The sequence below is a fragment of the Vidua chalybeata genome, chromosome 10 (genome assembly GCF_026979565.1).
Source record: "Vidua chalybeata isolate OUT-0048 chromosome 10, bVidCha1 merged haplotype, whole genome shotgun sequence".
Taxonomy (NCBI): domain Eukaryota; kingdom Metazoa; phylum Chordata; class Aves; order Passeriformes; family Viduidae; genus Vidua; species Vidua chalybeata.
In genome coordinates, this window is record NC_071539.1 from 19069555 (window position 1) to 19085345 (window position 15791).

At 41.3% G+C, this 15791-nt stretch overlaps 1 protein-coding gene across 16 annotated transcripts in view; it reads left to right on the forward strand.

Annotated features, from left to right (window-relative positions):
- The window catches only part of SPSB4 (splA/ryanodine receptor domain and SOCS box containing 4), a 156705-nt gene that overhangs the window by 113627 nt on the left and 27287 nt on the right, over positions 1-15791 (forward strand). Inside the window, exon 6 of one of the 16 annotated variants that reach the window (XR_008432569.1) lies at positions 14130-14759. The exons of 13 other annotated variants lie outside the window; for them this stretch is intronic. Coding sequence is in view for 1 of the 3 variants with exons in the window: in XM_053951644.1 (XP_053807619.1) it covers positions 14105-14112 (8 nt within the window). In the remaining 2 variants the exon portion in view is untranslated. Of the gene's footprint in view, positions 1-14104; positions 14760-15791 lie in introns of those variants that run through there. 2 more of the 16 variants (XR_008432568.1, XM_053951644.1) reach the window with 2 other exon arrangements.

The following is a 15791-nucleotide window of genomic DNA, read 5'->3' on the forward strand; positions in this document are numbered from 1 at the left end:
GGATGGGGTGAGGGGAGCAAATCTACCTCTGTGTGGTGTGTGAGGAGTTCTGTGCAGGATGAACTGTTGCCACCTGGAAAGAGATCCTGGAGACACTGTGCATCATATGATGAAAATGTCACTCATGAGTGACCCACAGGGTGAATGTGATGCTGTGAATTGGGATAGAGCAGGGGAGTGGTGATGTTGGTGTGGCCAGCTTGTGTCTTGATTACTGCATGCTCTTGTTGTCCATACCTGCCCTCTCCTACCCTTCCTTCCCAGATGTTAAAACATGTAAATAAATACTAAACTAAATAGGTACTAAAAATTAATAGTTTGAATATGAAGAAAAGCATGGCTTCTGCACAAGGAAAGAATAAATAAACCAGGATCTGACCAGTAGTCCACCTACATCTGTATCCAGTCCTCAACAGCAGCAACTACTAGCTGGCTAAGGGACAGTGTGGGAACTGGGTAAGCTTAGAGAGAGTGAGCCCTTTATTTCACTGATTCCTCTGAAGCTTCATTTCATCTGGGTGATTCCCTAGCCTCTAATCATCTGGATTTCATACTTTACCAGATGGATATGTGTTTAGTAACCCGTAATAGTTACTTTCCCAAAAGCTCTGGTCTTCTTCTGTGGAGCTATGTAAGCTTTTTGCATCCAGAGCACGTTGTGGCAGCTTACATATGTGTTATGTGACAAAACACCTCTCTTGATTTGTTTTGGCTTAACTCTTCAGCCTGAAAAATAACTGCAGAGAATATTAAAAAAATGCCTGTGCATTTATAAATGGCATAGAAAACATTGACTGTGGAAGGTTCTGTGTCAAAATCTGATGACAGAGGTGTTCCAGCAAAATACCAGGTGCCTTATTAAAAAAAAAAATATATACATTGAAAAAAATCAGTCCTATAAATTATTGCACTGATATTATGTGAAAATCAAAAGTATAAATGGGCTTGAAAAGGAATGAAATATATTCATAAAGAATCTACTGATATTTGTTGGACATGCAGTCCAGTTACATCCTTCAGCACAAGAAATGTAATAAAATGGAAAACAAAAGAGTGCCAGGCAAATCATAAAATTATCTGCTCATAAAAAAAAAAAGTTGGAATTTTATATGGTGCTTCCTCATATATTAAAATAAATACAAGATTTAGCTATATGTTTTTTGAAACACCAAAAGGTAACAGAAGTGAATCTGTGATATGCACATTCTGTGATCTCTGACAGGAGAGACAGGATAACGTGATATTTAGTAAAATGTCAAGTATTTCTGAAGAGCACTAAAGCTGATGCAGGAGGGATTACAGGTTTGTCTGGTCATGTAAGGTGAATTTCATTTCCACTTCACCTCTATGAATAAGATGAAAATAAAATATGGAAATACTGCTGCTAGAATGATTTGATATTCTGTTTGTCACATGTGTTTTCCATTACCAAGTAAATGCTTAAAATACTTCCAGGAGACTGAAAACAAGTTTTTGTCAGACACAGTTTATAAAATAGTTTCAACCACTTAAAATGGAAACAGCTTAAAATGGATTATTATAGGTAAGCCTAAAAACTGCCCTCAATAAAGATTAGACCATGGCAGAATTCCTGCTGTTGCTTGGTAGTGAAGTTAATTCTGTCCTTTTTCTTGAGCTGAATTTGGGCATCTGTTCACATTTAGGTAACCTTTAGACCTGAAAGGAAGCTGTGCATGCTGTTTGCAGGTATCCTTATGGCTACTCACCAGCTGTTCATTCAGAACGGGTCACCACAAACTCACTGTAAATGTAAAACCTCCCTGGTGAAGAATGGGCACAGATCCTTTGCCTTCTCTCTCACTGCAGAAAGTAGAAGCAGCCCAACCTGTGAAGAGGGAAAATAGTCTGTTTAGAATGAAGTGTCTTATTAAGCCTGAGCTAAAAATCAGCTGTTAATTTAAACCCAGTACCAGTGCTTCAGCATAGCAAGGGAAGCAAATGCTGCCTTGTGACTAATTTTAGATCACCTTCATTAGACACAACTTTATACGAGTTCTGTTGGCACTGATCGCATAACTGGTACAGTATCTGAAATAGGAGTTGTATTCAAAAAATAGGGAAAAACAGCTATTGCTAAAATTGCTGATAGGTATCCTTGAAATGGCTTGCCTAAGGTGAGTTTTCTCTGATTTAGGGCCAATCTACCCTTTCTGGTCTGCTTACATCATGTGTGGATTGATTCCTTTTAAAGAAGGTGTATTTGTGTTGTAAACATTTGGTGACTGACACCAGTCTGCCCTGCCTTTCTGCATACAGTTGGACACTAATGTTCCACGGTGTATCCTTGAAGTGTCATTTGGCAGGGGACAAAAGCTGCCTCATGTCCTTGCAAGGCTGTCAGCCTAAGCCTTGGTGTAAGTTGGCTTTCTGTGGTTTGGTTGTGGAACATAATTGCTGCTGAATCTGAGGGCAAGCAGTGAAGCATCAGGACACCCTTCTGGCAGTCAGTGAGGTTAGTGTGACTGTCTGTTGGAAATCCTCACCTCCACCAAAGCATTGCTAACAAATACATCACTGAAATAGTGTCCCAGTGGAGGTGTCTATTAGCAACACTTTGCTAGCTAAAAAAGATGGATTAAAAAAAAGTTTATTTTTAACTTCCCTCTTTTTTAACCTGAGAAGGTTATTGGAAAAGATATTGAGTTTTTAGGAAAATTAGTTATGGATACCTTGGATCCCTGAACCAGCTGGGAGCAGTTCATTTGCAGATTGACTTATCTGCCAGCAGCCTTAATCTATTTGACATCCATTGATCCAGTCTATTAAAGAAGGTCACTTTCTTGTTATTGCCTGAATTTGAGCTTAAGAGTCCAAACTGTCCAAATTTGGCAAAGTCTTTCATTAGGTAACGAAGCCTTCTCCAGCTCAGAATGACACCACCAACCCCTGCCTTGTTTGTTCCAGGTTTTATCCTTCAGTAGCACCAGATGTTCTACAAGCTTAGTTTTCAGCAGACCTCCTGGGCCTGTTTATTGTCAGACTGTTGCACTGCAGTGTCAGGGAGGTCAGCAGTTGACCTATTAAAAAAAAAAAAAGTTGATTTCAGAGGAAAATAAAATGCCTGAAGTGACATGTGAAAGCAGTGTGCATTTTTAATGTTTAATTCTGTGTGAGAGAGTGAGTGAATGAGGGGATGTTTTGTTGTTGGCACCTAGCTTAAATTAAAAAAAAAAAAATCAAACTGTGAGATTTAATTAATTTAGTGGGAGAACTTGCAGCAGCTTCTACACGACAGTTTAAAACCACACACCATTTGGGGTTTTTTATTTGGTTGGTTGCTTTAAACTGAGTGCTGTTTAAATCCCCTTTGCCTGGGGAGGCTGTGTTTTCCTGAGGTAGGATGCAGGGGTCACCCCTCAGCTGCTGGGGTTGTGCTTCAGCATTAAGATCTCTTTCAGAGCTGAGTGTGTGTCCTTCTAAAGGAGTTACCTAAGCTCTGTATATTTTCTACTTTTTTTGTGTCTCTAAATTGCTCTTTTTTCCCAAGTGTTGTTTATTATGCCCTGTAACTTGACAGTGTGGTCTGTGCAATCCTCCTCTACACTCCTTGCTGCTGTTTTATTGAGTGAAAGTGACCTCTTCAAAGACAATAATGTAACAGTGCTGTGATGATGTCAGGGTTTTGACACACTTCATGCTCTTTCTTGATGTTAAGGTCCTAATAAAGTGCCAAAAATACCCAGGAAGGGAACTGATAACATGTTGCACACATCACACGAAGGACTTGACTGTGAAAAGCATTGCTTTCCTTTTAATGTTGATGTTTTGGGTTTATTGTCTGGATGCAATTGAAAAAAAGAATCATCATCTACCCCCTTTTCTTAAAGAAATCTCTTTCCCTTCTCCCCAGCACTGTAGGACTTGGGTCACTTTTGATGCTCTGTTCATAGTTTGATTTTTCATCCTTTGCAAGCATTGAATTTGCTTTCTCTCCGGAAAGTGAAAATACTGAAGTAAGCAAACTTGGACTGCAGTCTCAAGATAAGAAGGGACTTTGAGGGTCAGTGTTGTCCAATGACATTTAATCCTTGACTAGATTGCTCCCAGAGCATAGGAGCTAAGTTTAGATACTGAGGCTGTGTTGAACATACTGAGTTAAGCTTAGAGGGGGAAGAAAAGTATATTAAATCACACAGGACAACTCTTTGTGTTATTTGTAATGCTCATGTTTTCAAGCATCTGAGAGAGTAACATCTATATGAATGAAACTGTAATAAATCCTGGACTGTAAAGAAAGGAGGGTAACTTCGTAGTATGGTCACTTTGGGCTATAGGATGATTTTGAAGATAGAGTTATTAAATTTGTTTTCATTAAGGAAATTATTTGAGCTTCATATTGGGATTGACTCCCATTTAAGTAGTCATCAGCAAACTTAAAAAATTAGAAATATTAAAAATGGACAGAAGAGGCTTTTGTATAAGAAACAGTTTTATCAGATACTTTTTCTTGTTGTTACTCTCCATTTTTGAAGCATTTGTTTACTGCATTAGCTCTCTGTCCAAATTTTTATTTGCTATTAAATTCTATTACAAAGCTCTTTTGACTGCAGTACTGCTGTATAGAAATACAGGCTATATTGTTAAGACATGTCCTGCTTGACATTGCTTTATTACAAAGGAACTTTTTGTGGAGAGAATGGCTGTCTGTCTTGCTTTGGGTAGCTGAGATTACTGCAGCGTTAACATGGCCATGTGCTCCTAGGAAGTTCATAAAGCAAGGAACAAAGCTTGGCACTTCTTGAGCTGAAGAGCTTGTGTTGGGATGAGGCCAAACTAAACACCTCCACATTTATGATTTCCATCTCTCCTCAGCTGTTGGGGTTCCCTGGCACTTCTACCACTGCTCAGGGGCTGCCTGCAGGCACTGTGGATCCTACTGTTGTGTGAACAAATACTTGAAGAGCATCTGGGGAGAAATAAAATTCCAGTTCTTTGACCATTTTAAGAGAAACTTTATTGCATCTGCCTTGACAAACAGGCAATTCCTGTAGGTGAGGGATTCCTGTTTTCCATGAGAGGAAGTGTTGAGAAATGTGTGGGCGAATCCATGCATTTTTCTATTGCTGTTTAAATGGGTATTTCAACGTTAGATTTTAAAATATGTGTAAACCAACCAGCAAACCATAAATCCTTATTAAAACTCACTGAAATTGTTGAAATGTGTATTTTTCTTGAAATCACACTCAAGCCTTGTTTGTTTCTTTCGGTTTTGTTTTAAAAAGTTCGGAAAAGTTCACTGTTCAGAAAACTCTACATCAAGTCCTGTTCAGATTTTTCTCTCTCCCTCTCCATATGCCTACATATTTTTATAGGTATAAATAATAACCATAACATTCTTGAGCTTGAATAACACTCTTCTGTCTTAGTCCATCAGGGGTGAGGTTGCCCTCATCCCTGTTGTACTCAGCTGTCTTGCTCCACTCCCTGCATGGTTCAGTGCTCCTGGCTGAATGCTCCTCCAGCCAGAACCCACATCATGCTCTAGGAGTTGGTATTCAAGGAAAAATGACAAGAAAGAGCCCTTTGAAGTTCACATGTGCAGGGCCCAGCAGGAGCTGCTGGTTAGAAGGAAAATATGAACTAAAAGTTATATGTTTTAGGAGTTAGGGTAATTTATTATCCTTTGGTACACTTTATTGGGATATGCAGTAAAATGCCCAGTTGTGTGGCTTTTTTCATTTAAGTTCAGCTACCTTGATACAGCTGCTAATTCTGCGTACTGGATCAGATCAGGGAGTTGCAGGGTGATTTTGTGGTTGTTGCTGTGCAGGGTCAAAGTTGGGTGATTTTGGTTCTCCTGGATGAAGGGGAGCTGCTGAGATCCATTCAGTCACAGCAGAGGTAAATTCTGCCTTGGCTTTGTTCTGCCACAGCGAGGGCAACTCCACTTCTGATTTTTCCACGAGTGCACAACTGAGCACCTCTGGAGATGCCCCTCCCTGGCCACTGGAGTAGGCTGTAGCTATGGCAGCCAAGGTGACTCTCCTGGTGCTGCTCAGAACACGTTTATTGCTGTGAGGAGGCACATAAAGTGGCCATTGTGCTCTCCATTGGGAAATGGAAAATCAGCCCAGCCTGGGCATCTGTCAGTTCCTGGGCACAGCAAGGCAGCCTCTCCTCTCCCTCTGCATCACATGTGGAAGTTAAAGGGTTTCAGGTACACATGCTGCAAAGTAACCCTTAATACGGGGTCATTTCCATGGCCAGCTGGATAAAGCACAAAGCCTGTGACAGATTTTTGGTGTGCAAAGCCTCTGATGCCCTTGAGAAATGCCTGGCTGGCAGCTGCTTCCATGGATCCCTGGGCAGGATGAGGAGCTGGTTTGAGAGATCTGTGCCATGGGGTTCTTGTCTCTTTGTCATTAAACATCATGTACTTACTAACATTTCTTTCAGACAGCAGCTAATGGAATTAGGGATATTTTATGTCATCTCTACATCAATAATGCAATATAGGCCACATCAAGAATTGATTTTTTTGGTGTATGTTTGGGGAAGGAAGCAGAAAGATAATTTAACTCTTGACAGCGAGGGATTTCTTTCTGTAACTCCAGTTTGATGTAGATTCTGGTTGTGACCTTGAAGTCACATCTAGAAGCAAAGAGGCTAATTAGTAGAATTTTGTAATTACTTTGGATGACTCCCTAAATTACAGCCATGCAATAAAATCAATACCCCTGGAGCAAAGCAAGTTGTACTGCAAAGACAGGTTAGTGTGTAGGGTTATTCTGGTTGTATTGTTGTGCTGCATAGGTTGTAGTATCAGTATTTTATTGTGTCTGCAAATTGGATGTTGGCTGGTTGAGTTTGTTTGGTTTTGTTGGTTTGGGTTTTTTTTTCTCCATGGAGAAAAAAACTGTGAGCAGAATTGTTAATTCTTGCATGTGCTATTTCCACAGTCAGAGAAAATCAGCACTTCTGTTTGCTAGTGCCAAGTTTGCTGTGTCCTTCGAGAGGATCAGTGGCATCCTCTAAGCTGCCTCCAAAAGAGAGGAATAACTTGAGCTTGCTGTGCCTTTGCAGATGGTGAGGGAACGCTGTGACTTAGCAGAAATAATCCAAGGCAGGAGCATATCCAAAAGGAGATGGCAATTCCATGGGGCAGTAGAGAGCATTGGCAGTGTTTTCTACTTCTAGATAAGCAAGGAATGGACTTATAGAAGCTGCAGGTTCAGTTGACAAAGCTTCCCCTGAAGGCTGACAGGAAGCTTTTAATTCAGCATTGAACATGGCAGAAGTCTGGAGTTTGTATGCATGAGCTGACATACACCTGCTTGGGTTTGTTTACCCTGCATATTAAGTACTGAAAAAACAGTATTGATGTGTTCATTTCTACAATTTGATTTTTTTGTTTTGCACATTGTAAGTATATATTCAAACATTGTAGCAAGCATGTATTTGGGGACATGATGTGCAAGAACTGATATTTTAAACATAGAATTGTTTGTTCATTTGTTTTTTAAAGTGGAAAGGATTTCACATGAAGCTTTTGCTTATCTCTGTGGTACTGAAGACTTTCTGTTCAAGATGCAGCATTTCTGTGTAGCAAATACTTCAAAAGTCTTATGGCCGTTACTGTTAATTCACTGTTCTAATGGAGAGTATTTATTTATTGATGGAAGGGTAGCGTTTAGGTAGCATTTCCAGATTAATATCTTGGTTTTTTTCTTTGTTTTATAGGGTAATAAAGATAAGTAGGGTTTCTCTTTCATGCTGTTTTCTAGTGGTTTTTGAGTAATTCCTTGAATTTTTAAATGGGGTGCTAAAATATGAGGACAGGCATTTTGGTTCTGAAAATCCGCCCACATATATCATTCATTTCAAGAGAAAACTTTCTGGTAGGCTAAATCTTGTGTCTTCATAGAGAGGCTTAGAAGGTCCATTTGATTTCAGACAAGGGCTTCAACCATGTCTCTTGCAGCTGAAGGGATATGAGATTAATATGAACATGTTGGATGCCTTTTGCATAGCACAGAATATTGTCTTTTATTAAGTATTAAAGGTTCTAACTCCATGCTGTGCTACAAACAGCTCCAGGGTTTCCTGGTATTTCTCCAGAAGTTCCTACAGGAGCTATTTGTGTGTTGGGCCGCCCCATGTTTCTGAGCACTGATGTAGTACAGAAGTCAAACTTCAGCGTCCTCGGGTTCAGTTTAGCAAAGGCATTTTGGCTTTTCCTATTATTTGAAGTGCTAAAGCCATAACCATGTACTGAGTGCCATTCCCAGTTCACAGCATCATCTCTATTTACCAAATTCTTCCAGTGTGTGCTTTGGTGAAATGAGGAGGAAGATCAATAAGACTTTCGGAGTGCAGACTTTGGCCTGTTTAGGAGACTTATTCAGAGAGATCCTTGGAAAGCAGCCCTTAAAAACAAAGTAGTTCAGGAAAGGTGGGCATGCTTCAAAACAGAGATCCTGAGGGCACAGGAACAGACCTGTGTGCTGAAAGATGAGTCGACGAGGCAGACGTCCAGCCTGGATGGACAATGAGGTTTTGAAGGAACTTAGGAATACAAAGAGGATGTATCATCTTTGGAAGGAGGGTCAGGTTCCTTAGGAAGTGTTTAAGTGGGTTACTAGAGGATGTAGGAAAAAAATTAGAGAAGCCAAAGCTCAGTTAGAACTTAATTTGGCAACTTTTGTAAAGTATAATAAGAAATGTTTTTACAAATATATTAACGGCAATAGGAAGGGTAAGACCAACCTTTGTTCTTTACTGCATGCGGGTGGGAACTCAGTAACTACAGATGAGGAGAAGGCAGAGGGGCTCAAGGCCTTCTTTGCCTTGGTCTTTAGTGGGAGGATGGCTTGTCCTCGGGACAGCTGTCCTCCTGGGCTGGTAGATGGTGTCAGGGAGCAGAATGGGCCCCTGTTACCCAGGAGGAGGCAATCAGAGAACTGCTGAGCTGCTTGGATGTTCATAAATCCATGGGACCACATGGAATCCATTCCTGGGTGATGAGGGAGCTGGCAGATGAGCTTGCAAAGCTGCTCTCCATCATCTATCAGCAATCCTGGCTCACTGGGGAGGTTCCAGGCGACTGGAAGCTGGCCAATGTGATGCCCATTTACAAAAAGGGTGGGAAGCAGGATCCTAGCAATTATAGGCCAGTCAGCCTGACCTCAGTACCCGGCAAGGTTATGGAACAGTTTATATTGATTTCATCAGGCAGCACTTACAGGATAGCCGGGGTATCAGACCCAGCCAGCAGGGCTTTAGGAGGGGTAGGTCGTGCTTGACCAACCTGGTCTCCTTTTATGACCAAGTGGCCTGCCTGGGGGATGTGGGACAGGCTGTGGGTGTTGTGTACCTGCACTCCAGCAAGGCCTTTGACACTGTCTCCCACAGCACACTCCTGGAAAAGCTGTCAGCCCACGGCTTGGACAGGAGCAACCCCCCACTCAGGTGGGAGCTGGTCTCTATTTCCAAGCAACTGACAGAATGAGAGGACACAGTCTTAAGCTACTCCAAGGGAGAAATATAGGTTGGATGTTAGGAAAAAAGTTTTTTACAGAAAGAGTGATAAAGTACTGGAATTGTCTGCCCGGGGAGGTGGTGGAGTCACCATCCCTGGATGTGTTTAAAAAAAGATTGGATGTGGCACTCAGTGCCATGGTCTTGTTGAGGTGTTGGGGCATGGGTTGGACTCAATGATCTTGAAGGTCTCTTCCAACCCAGTGATTCTGTGATTCTGTAAATTCATTGAAAATCAACAACATGTAGGCACACGCTTGACTGTCCTTGAGGACCTCCTGGTGCCTGGTCAAAATCTGCAGAAAGAGCCCAACCCACCAGTGGCAGGAGCTGGTGACGAGCACATCCTGCTGAGCCAGCTGATCCGTCATTACCGATGGAGCTTAGGGATCCTGGCTCTCCTCCTGTACACCCTGCATTAAGGTAAGAGGCTGTGATTATAGACTGACTTAGCCAGTTAAAAAAAAAAAAAAAAAACAAAGCAAAACCACAAGCTCTTTCCAGCCTTTTATCAAATATTCTTTTGCTGATGCTGACAGGAATGAGAGCAGGCAGGCTGTGAATACACTTAACCCTCTTTTAAGTTTGTCTGTGGCAATGCAGACTCACATCCTTGCCTATAGACACATGGAGCAGACGTGGTCCTTGCCTGCAGCCTTGCTGAGTTGACTGTCTCTGTTACCAGTCTGTGCTATCAGCCATCATCTGGTCACGTTTATATTCTGCTGGCAAATCTGCCCCATCTAGATCATTGATGGAAAATGTCAAGTTTTTGTTTCTTCCGATGCTTCATCTTCCTGTGATGTATTAAATTTACGATAATTGATTTTTAAGTTATTGCACGCTGTTTAATGTACATGGCAAGGAGATGTGCACTCATGGCACTGGGATACCAGCCTTTGCAAGCACACAGGTACTGGAACTCTGGAATAAGTGCCTGTTTATTGGTGGGTTTACATGTACCAAAACATTAAAAATTATATATATTCTAGGATTATTTTTTTGTCATTGCATACGCAAGTAAAGACTTATATTCTAATGTATTTTAAACACAGAGCAAGGTCTTTGCAATTCACCTCTCTCTGTTTCTCATGGGCTGTCATTCTGTCTCCATCTTCCTTTGTGTGATTTCAGCTGAAGGGGGAAAACGGATGAATCATCCATCAGCTTATTGTAAGACAGTGTAGACAGCTGTAAATATATCCTGTCTGGAGATTGGATTCCAGTAATCAGCACAAAATAACCACTGACACCACACAGGGTAACTCTGAGCTCATCTCGCTCAAAAAAAGGGGATGAGGGAAAGGGATTAATGGTGCTAAAATAGCAAAGGGCAGTACTCCTCCTTGTGTACGTCATGTGTGTCTCTGTGGTGTTTGTGGCCTCCACAAACTGCATGGGAACAATTAACTTGCACACTGTTGCTGTGGGCTAGTATCTTAATATGGCTTTCTTTTAAAAATATTAATAATAAAAATCTAGACACGAGGGCACAGCAGTTTCTGCCCCTAGGGCTAAACTTGTGGCATGGGGAACAGGTACATCATGGTACTCTTCTTAATTGTAGACAGCTTGGGTTGAAATCTTGAATTTTGCTTGCAGAAATATTTGAGGAGGATGTGGCTAAAATGGGATGTGTATTCATTTTTTATGAGCATGGCTCTTGTATGCCTGTGGTTCAAGACTTACGGCTTGCATGTCTCCAATTAAAGACTGAAAGAAGTGGAAGTGAGTGAAGTGAACCAGTTTCCCCTGCATATCTTGTGTTTGTTTATTTGGAGTGCTCAAAACTACCAAGGCATTAAGGCAAAATAGCTGCTTCCAAAGGCAAATGAGAAACATGGCCAAGAGCTAGGAATAGCATGAGGTTTGACATTATTTTCTGTCTGGCTGAAAAACAGCCAGAGAGACAACAAATATCCAGGAGAGATTAAGGAAGTGATTGCACTCTCTAACATTGCTATGGCCAGCTGCTAGATCCTTCAGGAATAGCATTTTAGCAGTATGGGTCTTTATTAAAGCCCCTTTATCTTTCTGGAGTTACTAGAGTGGTGAGGATCACTCCATAATAACCCTGTCAAAACCTGCCGTGACAATTATAAGTTTTATTTTACCCAATATTATGAGTTTCATAATCTGTTGAATATGTGCATAGTGTAAATTAGGGATTTTGCATTCATTTGAAAAAGGTTAATTTGTAGTGCCTCATGCAAATCAACTCTTTATTAAGAAGCTCCAGGGAGCATGTGTGTACATTGTTTCCATGCCCTTCTCAGATGGATCTGTAGGTTGGAAGCTTCCACAGTACAGACCAGAAGAAGCAGGTCTCTGCCTGGCATATGGAAATGGGATTTAAGGAAGCATTCAAACAGTGATGCCTAGATTTGCTGTTTTGAAATGGAAATTGGTTGCAAAACAAAAATGTTGCTTTTATATGGGTTCTGATAGTCTTGCTAGTGCTGCTACAGGAGGCAGGAATGTAGTGAAAGATATTTTAACAACTAAAGCACCAAATAATCTTTTTTTCATTTCACCCTAGCTGTATATATTTCATATTCAAAGAGTCGTTGCATCTGTTGGAAACTTCTCAGATTAACATAAAGTCTGTAATTCTGTTAAACAAATGTTTGAAATGTTCACATCAAACGCGGGCGCAGTGGGATTTACATACCTAGGTCTGGAAGCAGGTAGCCTGAAAATCCAGCTTGGCTTGTGGCTCCCCAGGCTCCTGTGCCTTCAGGAGGCCCCAGATTTGGTGTACAAGTGCCAGCAGTCCTGGGCCCCACACACTGTGTGTGGCTTAAAACCAGCAGGAAATGGAGCTCCTAGACTGGGGTTTAAGATGCTTAATCCTGGAAATAGTCTCTCTGTGGAAACTTGTATGAGTTAATCAGTGCTATTACATTGTTTGGGTTTTGTTTTTCTTCTCCTTGTTTCCCTCCAAGTTTTTAGAACCTAATAATATTACTAATTGTAATTTTAGTTCTCCTGGTGAGTGTCTTCCTCCTTGAAGCAGCAGCAGGTCTGCTGTCCCTGCTCTTGCTGGGCACAGAGTATAGGTGACAGTGCTGCTAATGAAGAGCAGGACTTGAACCAGCCAGAGCAGCAGCCCTCTCTCATTCATAGAGTAAAAATAATGAAAAATTTCCTCTTCCGATTCATGCATTTTTTTCTACTTTTCATGCATTACAAATTTCAAAAGAAGAGGAGGACGGTGACTGTGTGTGGTCTGAGGAAAGAGATTCACCAGTTTAGTACTGAAAGATGTGCCTTAACTGCTGAATCATCCTCTTGGGGATCCTCTGAACTTTGGCTGGAAAGAAGTGAACATACTGTCTCTGTGCAGTATAGCATAAATGTGGTGTCTTCCTCTAAGGACGTTGTATTTAATGTGAAATTTGTTATTTGCATTTAAAAATGTGTTCAGAAGTTTGTAAATAAGCAGCTCGGGTTAATTGTTGGAATTAGCATGTGCAAAATGCATGGTCTTTCCCAGAGGTAATTCTGGATGAGCACTTAAGGGTTTATTCCTTGTGCAGCTACCTCATCTTTTTCAGATGACTTGAAAGGCTGCCAGCATCTCTGCTGATTCAGAACAAGCTGATAGTGTTCTCTGCAGAGCTAGCTGTGTCTTTAGGGGCTGACCTGAATGAATTAACACAATGTTTATGGGGGACAGTCTGGGAAACCAGGACAGAATCAGTTTTAGAGAGCCTCTCTTCTCATGTAAAATCAAGCAAACCAAAATAGTAGCATATTTCATAAACGTGTAATTAGGAAATTTCAGTGGGCTGGCTGTCTGGTGAGCTAAGGAAGGTCATAACTGGGTGGAGATCAGGAGCTTGTGTTTCTGTGTGTTTTCCAGGAATACATACAGCAGCTCAAGCTGCTGGCACAAGTGCTGTGGTGATATGAGATTCTTATGGCTATTGGTATTACAGGAAGTGGTGTTCCTGTATCAATGTCTCATTTTAATTTGCAAAAAATCTTGACTTGAATGCTATATATTATTGAAGATAATAGAGAATATGCAGAAAGTTGTTGTATACAGTTGTATGCAACATGGAACATGAAATTCTATTTTATTATTTTTTATTTTTTTCCTTTTCTGTGATGAAGTGATTGTTTTCCTGTATTGTGGTCTACTTTCTGCTTTAAAAACCTTGGGATGAGTTGCTGCCAACAGCACAGGAAAACTTCTGTGGCTTTGCTTCCTAGTGGTGTGATGCAGGAGGAAACCCTGCACTCCCTGCTGTCAGTAGGGTTTGCAGTACGTGCTATGGACTTGCTTCACCAGCTCTGGGCCTGACATCTCCTCATCCTTGTGGGCATCTTACCCTTTTTCATACTGTTTCCAACCCCTCAACCCTTTGGTTTCAGCTGATGTGCTGTAGCTCTGTGTATTTGGAGTTGTGTTCATATTCTGGATCTCCAGGTGTGTTGCTATAATCGAGGGCAACTTTTATCCTTTTGTTAACCAGGGAAACAAGATCAGAAACAGGTAATTTTATCACACTGCACTTTATAAAAGAGAAATTATCAGATTAGGATTTACAGGATGGTTTTTTAAAACATATTTTCTTCCACTTTATTTCTCCTTTATTAGAAATCTGAAAATTATACTCTTTCAGGAAGTTTGAGCACTGAAATAAAGTCAGCGAGTGCAGGAGCTGAAGAAGCAGGAGCAGCCTGTGTGGAGAAGCCATGAGGCTCCCAGGGAGAGTGATGTTCCTGGAGTCTGGCTCTACCCTGGCCAGTTGTGATCCGAGGTGATGGAAACCCATTGGCATGCTGCTGCAGACTGTTGGATTTTTTCCTTAAAATCTTTGAATAAGAGTATGAGGAGAAGAAATCCAATCCAGGCCTCATGTGTATCTGTGAATAATGATCCTCAGGAAGACAGACCCAGGGAATAAATCTGGTTTTTAAGAATGAGCACCTGTTGCTCTCCATGGAAGCGATAATCTGGAGCAGCTGCTGGTCAGGACCAGTGGTATGAGCTCTTGGCCCTGCTTTAGCACAGGGTGTTTCAGCCCCATGTGTGGACTCACTGATCTGCTTTATGGTAAGCACAGGCAGCCCTTGGATCACGAAGACTGACAAATGGAAAGGTTTGTAGGCTCCTTGTTGTAGCCCCACATAAGTTCTTTTGCCCATGGGAGGAGGTGTCACCCTCCACGCTGCCCTAGGCACTGCCTGCTCCTGTCCTTCCAGCCTCCCTGGAGCACAGAAACCCCCAGTGTTTTAAAGTGAATAAATGGGTATGTTTCTGTTACTTGAACCTCATCTTTAGAATGTTAGAGCATAGTAAATTGCTGACCTGTGGTTGTGCTGCTTCTCTCATGTGCTGAACTGGCACTGATGGAGACAGGACTCCAGGAGGTTCTGATTTAACATGAGCTCAGAAACCTGGTGGCACTGATGAGCCCTTAAAAACCTATTTTTAGACTGGGAATACTGAAGACTGACAATGTAGTCTTTTGGGATCAGTCTTTTCCCGTATTTCTCTGTAATGCCAGCTCAATGGCTGTTTTGTGTGCAGAATGTTTTCATAAAGTGAGGGGAAAAAACCAAACTCACAACATTTTAAGCTCTCATATAATCTAATGCAAGCACAGAGATTTCTGTGTAATTACAGGGGCTTTCTTCTGAAACAAGTAATTTTTCTCCTGCATCTTTCTTTCTTTCTTCCTCTTAAAGTGCCTGCAGATGACTTTGTGAAGATGCAATTGCCCTTACAAGGGCTGTGCAACGTCATGGTAATGTCATTTATGTAGGCCCAGGTGCCTGCTGTATTTCAGTGATTTCATTTGAAAGAATTGGACTGATAAGCCTCAGGTCAGATCCACCATTTCTATACCTGTGCAGAAGTCTGAAATTGTGTGGCTTATGTAAGCAGACATGGGTATTTGCAAGCAGAAAATCAGAGGATGCTGCTTCATTAACCACTGCTTCTTATAATTTGCCTTTTGTAGAAAGTACCATGTACATGTGTATGTGTGCAAATGCTCAGAGAGTACATATACAAGTGTATGCACATGCACACCCTCTCAGCATTGGTATTATAAAATTTTAGTTGCAGCACCAGGCAAGCAGAGTTGTCCTGAGCACTCTCAGAAGAAAATCTTGGTTCCCAGAAAAGTCTTTCAAGCCCCAGTGCAGCTCACATTGAAGCAGTGCTTATTAGTAAGAGCTGTGGCCTTCTCAGTTATCTAAAAGTCACAAAGCATGTTATAATTATCTGAAAGAAGAGATTAAAAATTCCCTTCCCGTTTTCCTTCTATCTCTACTAT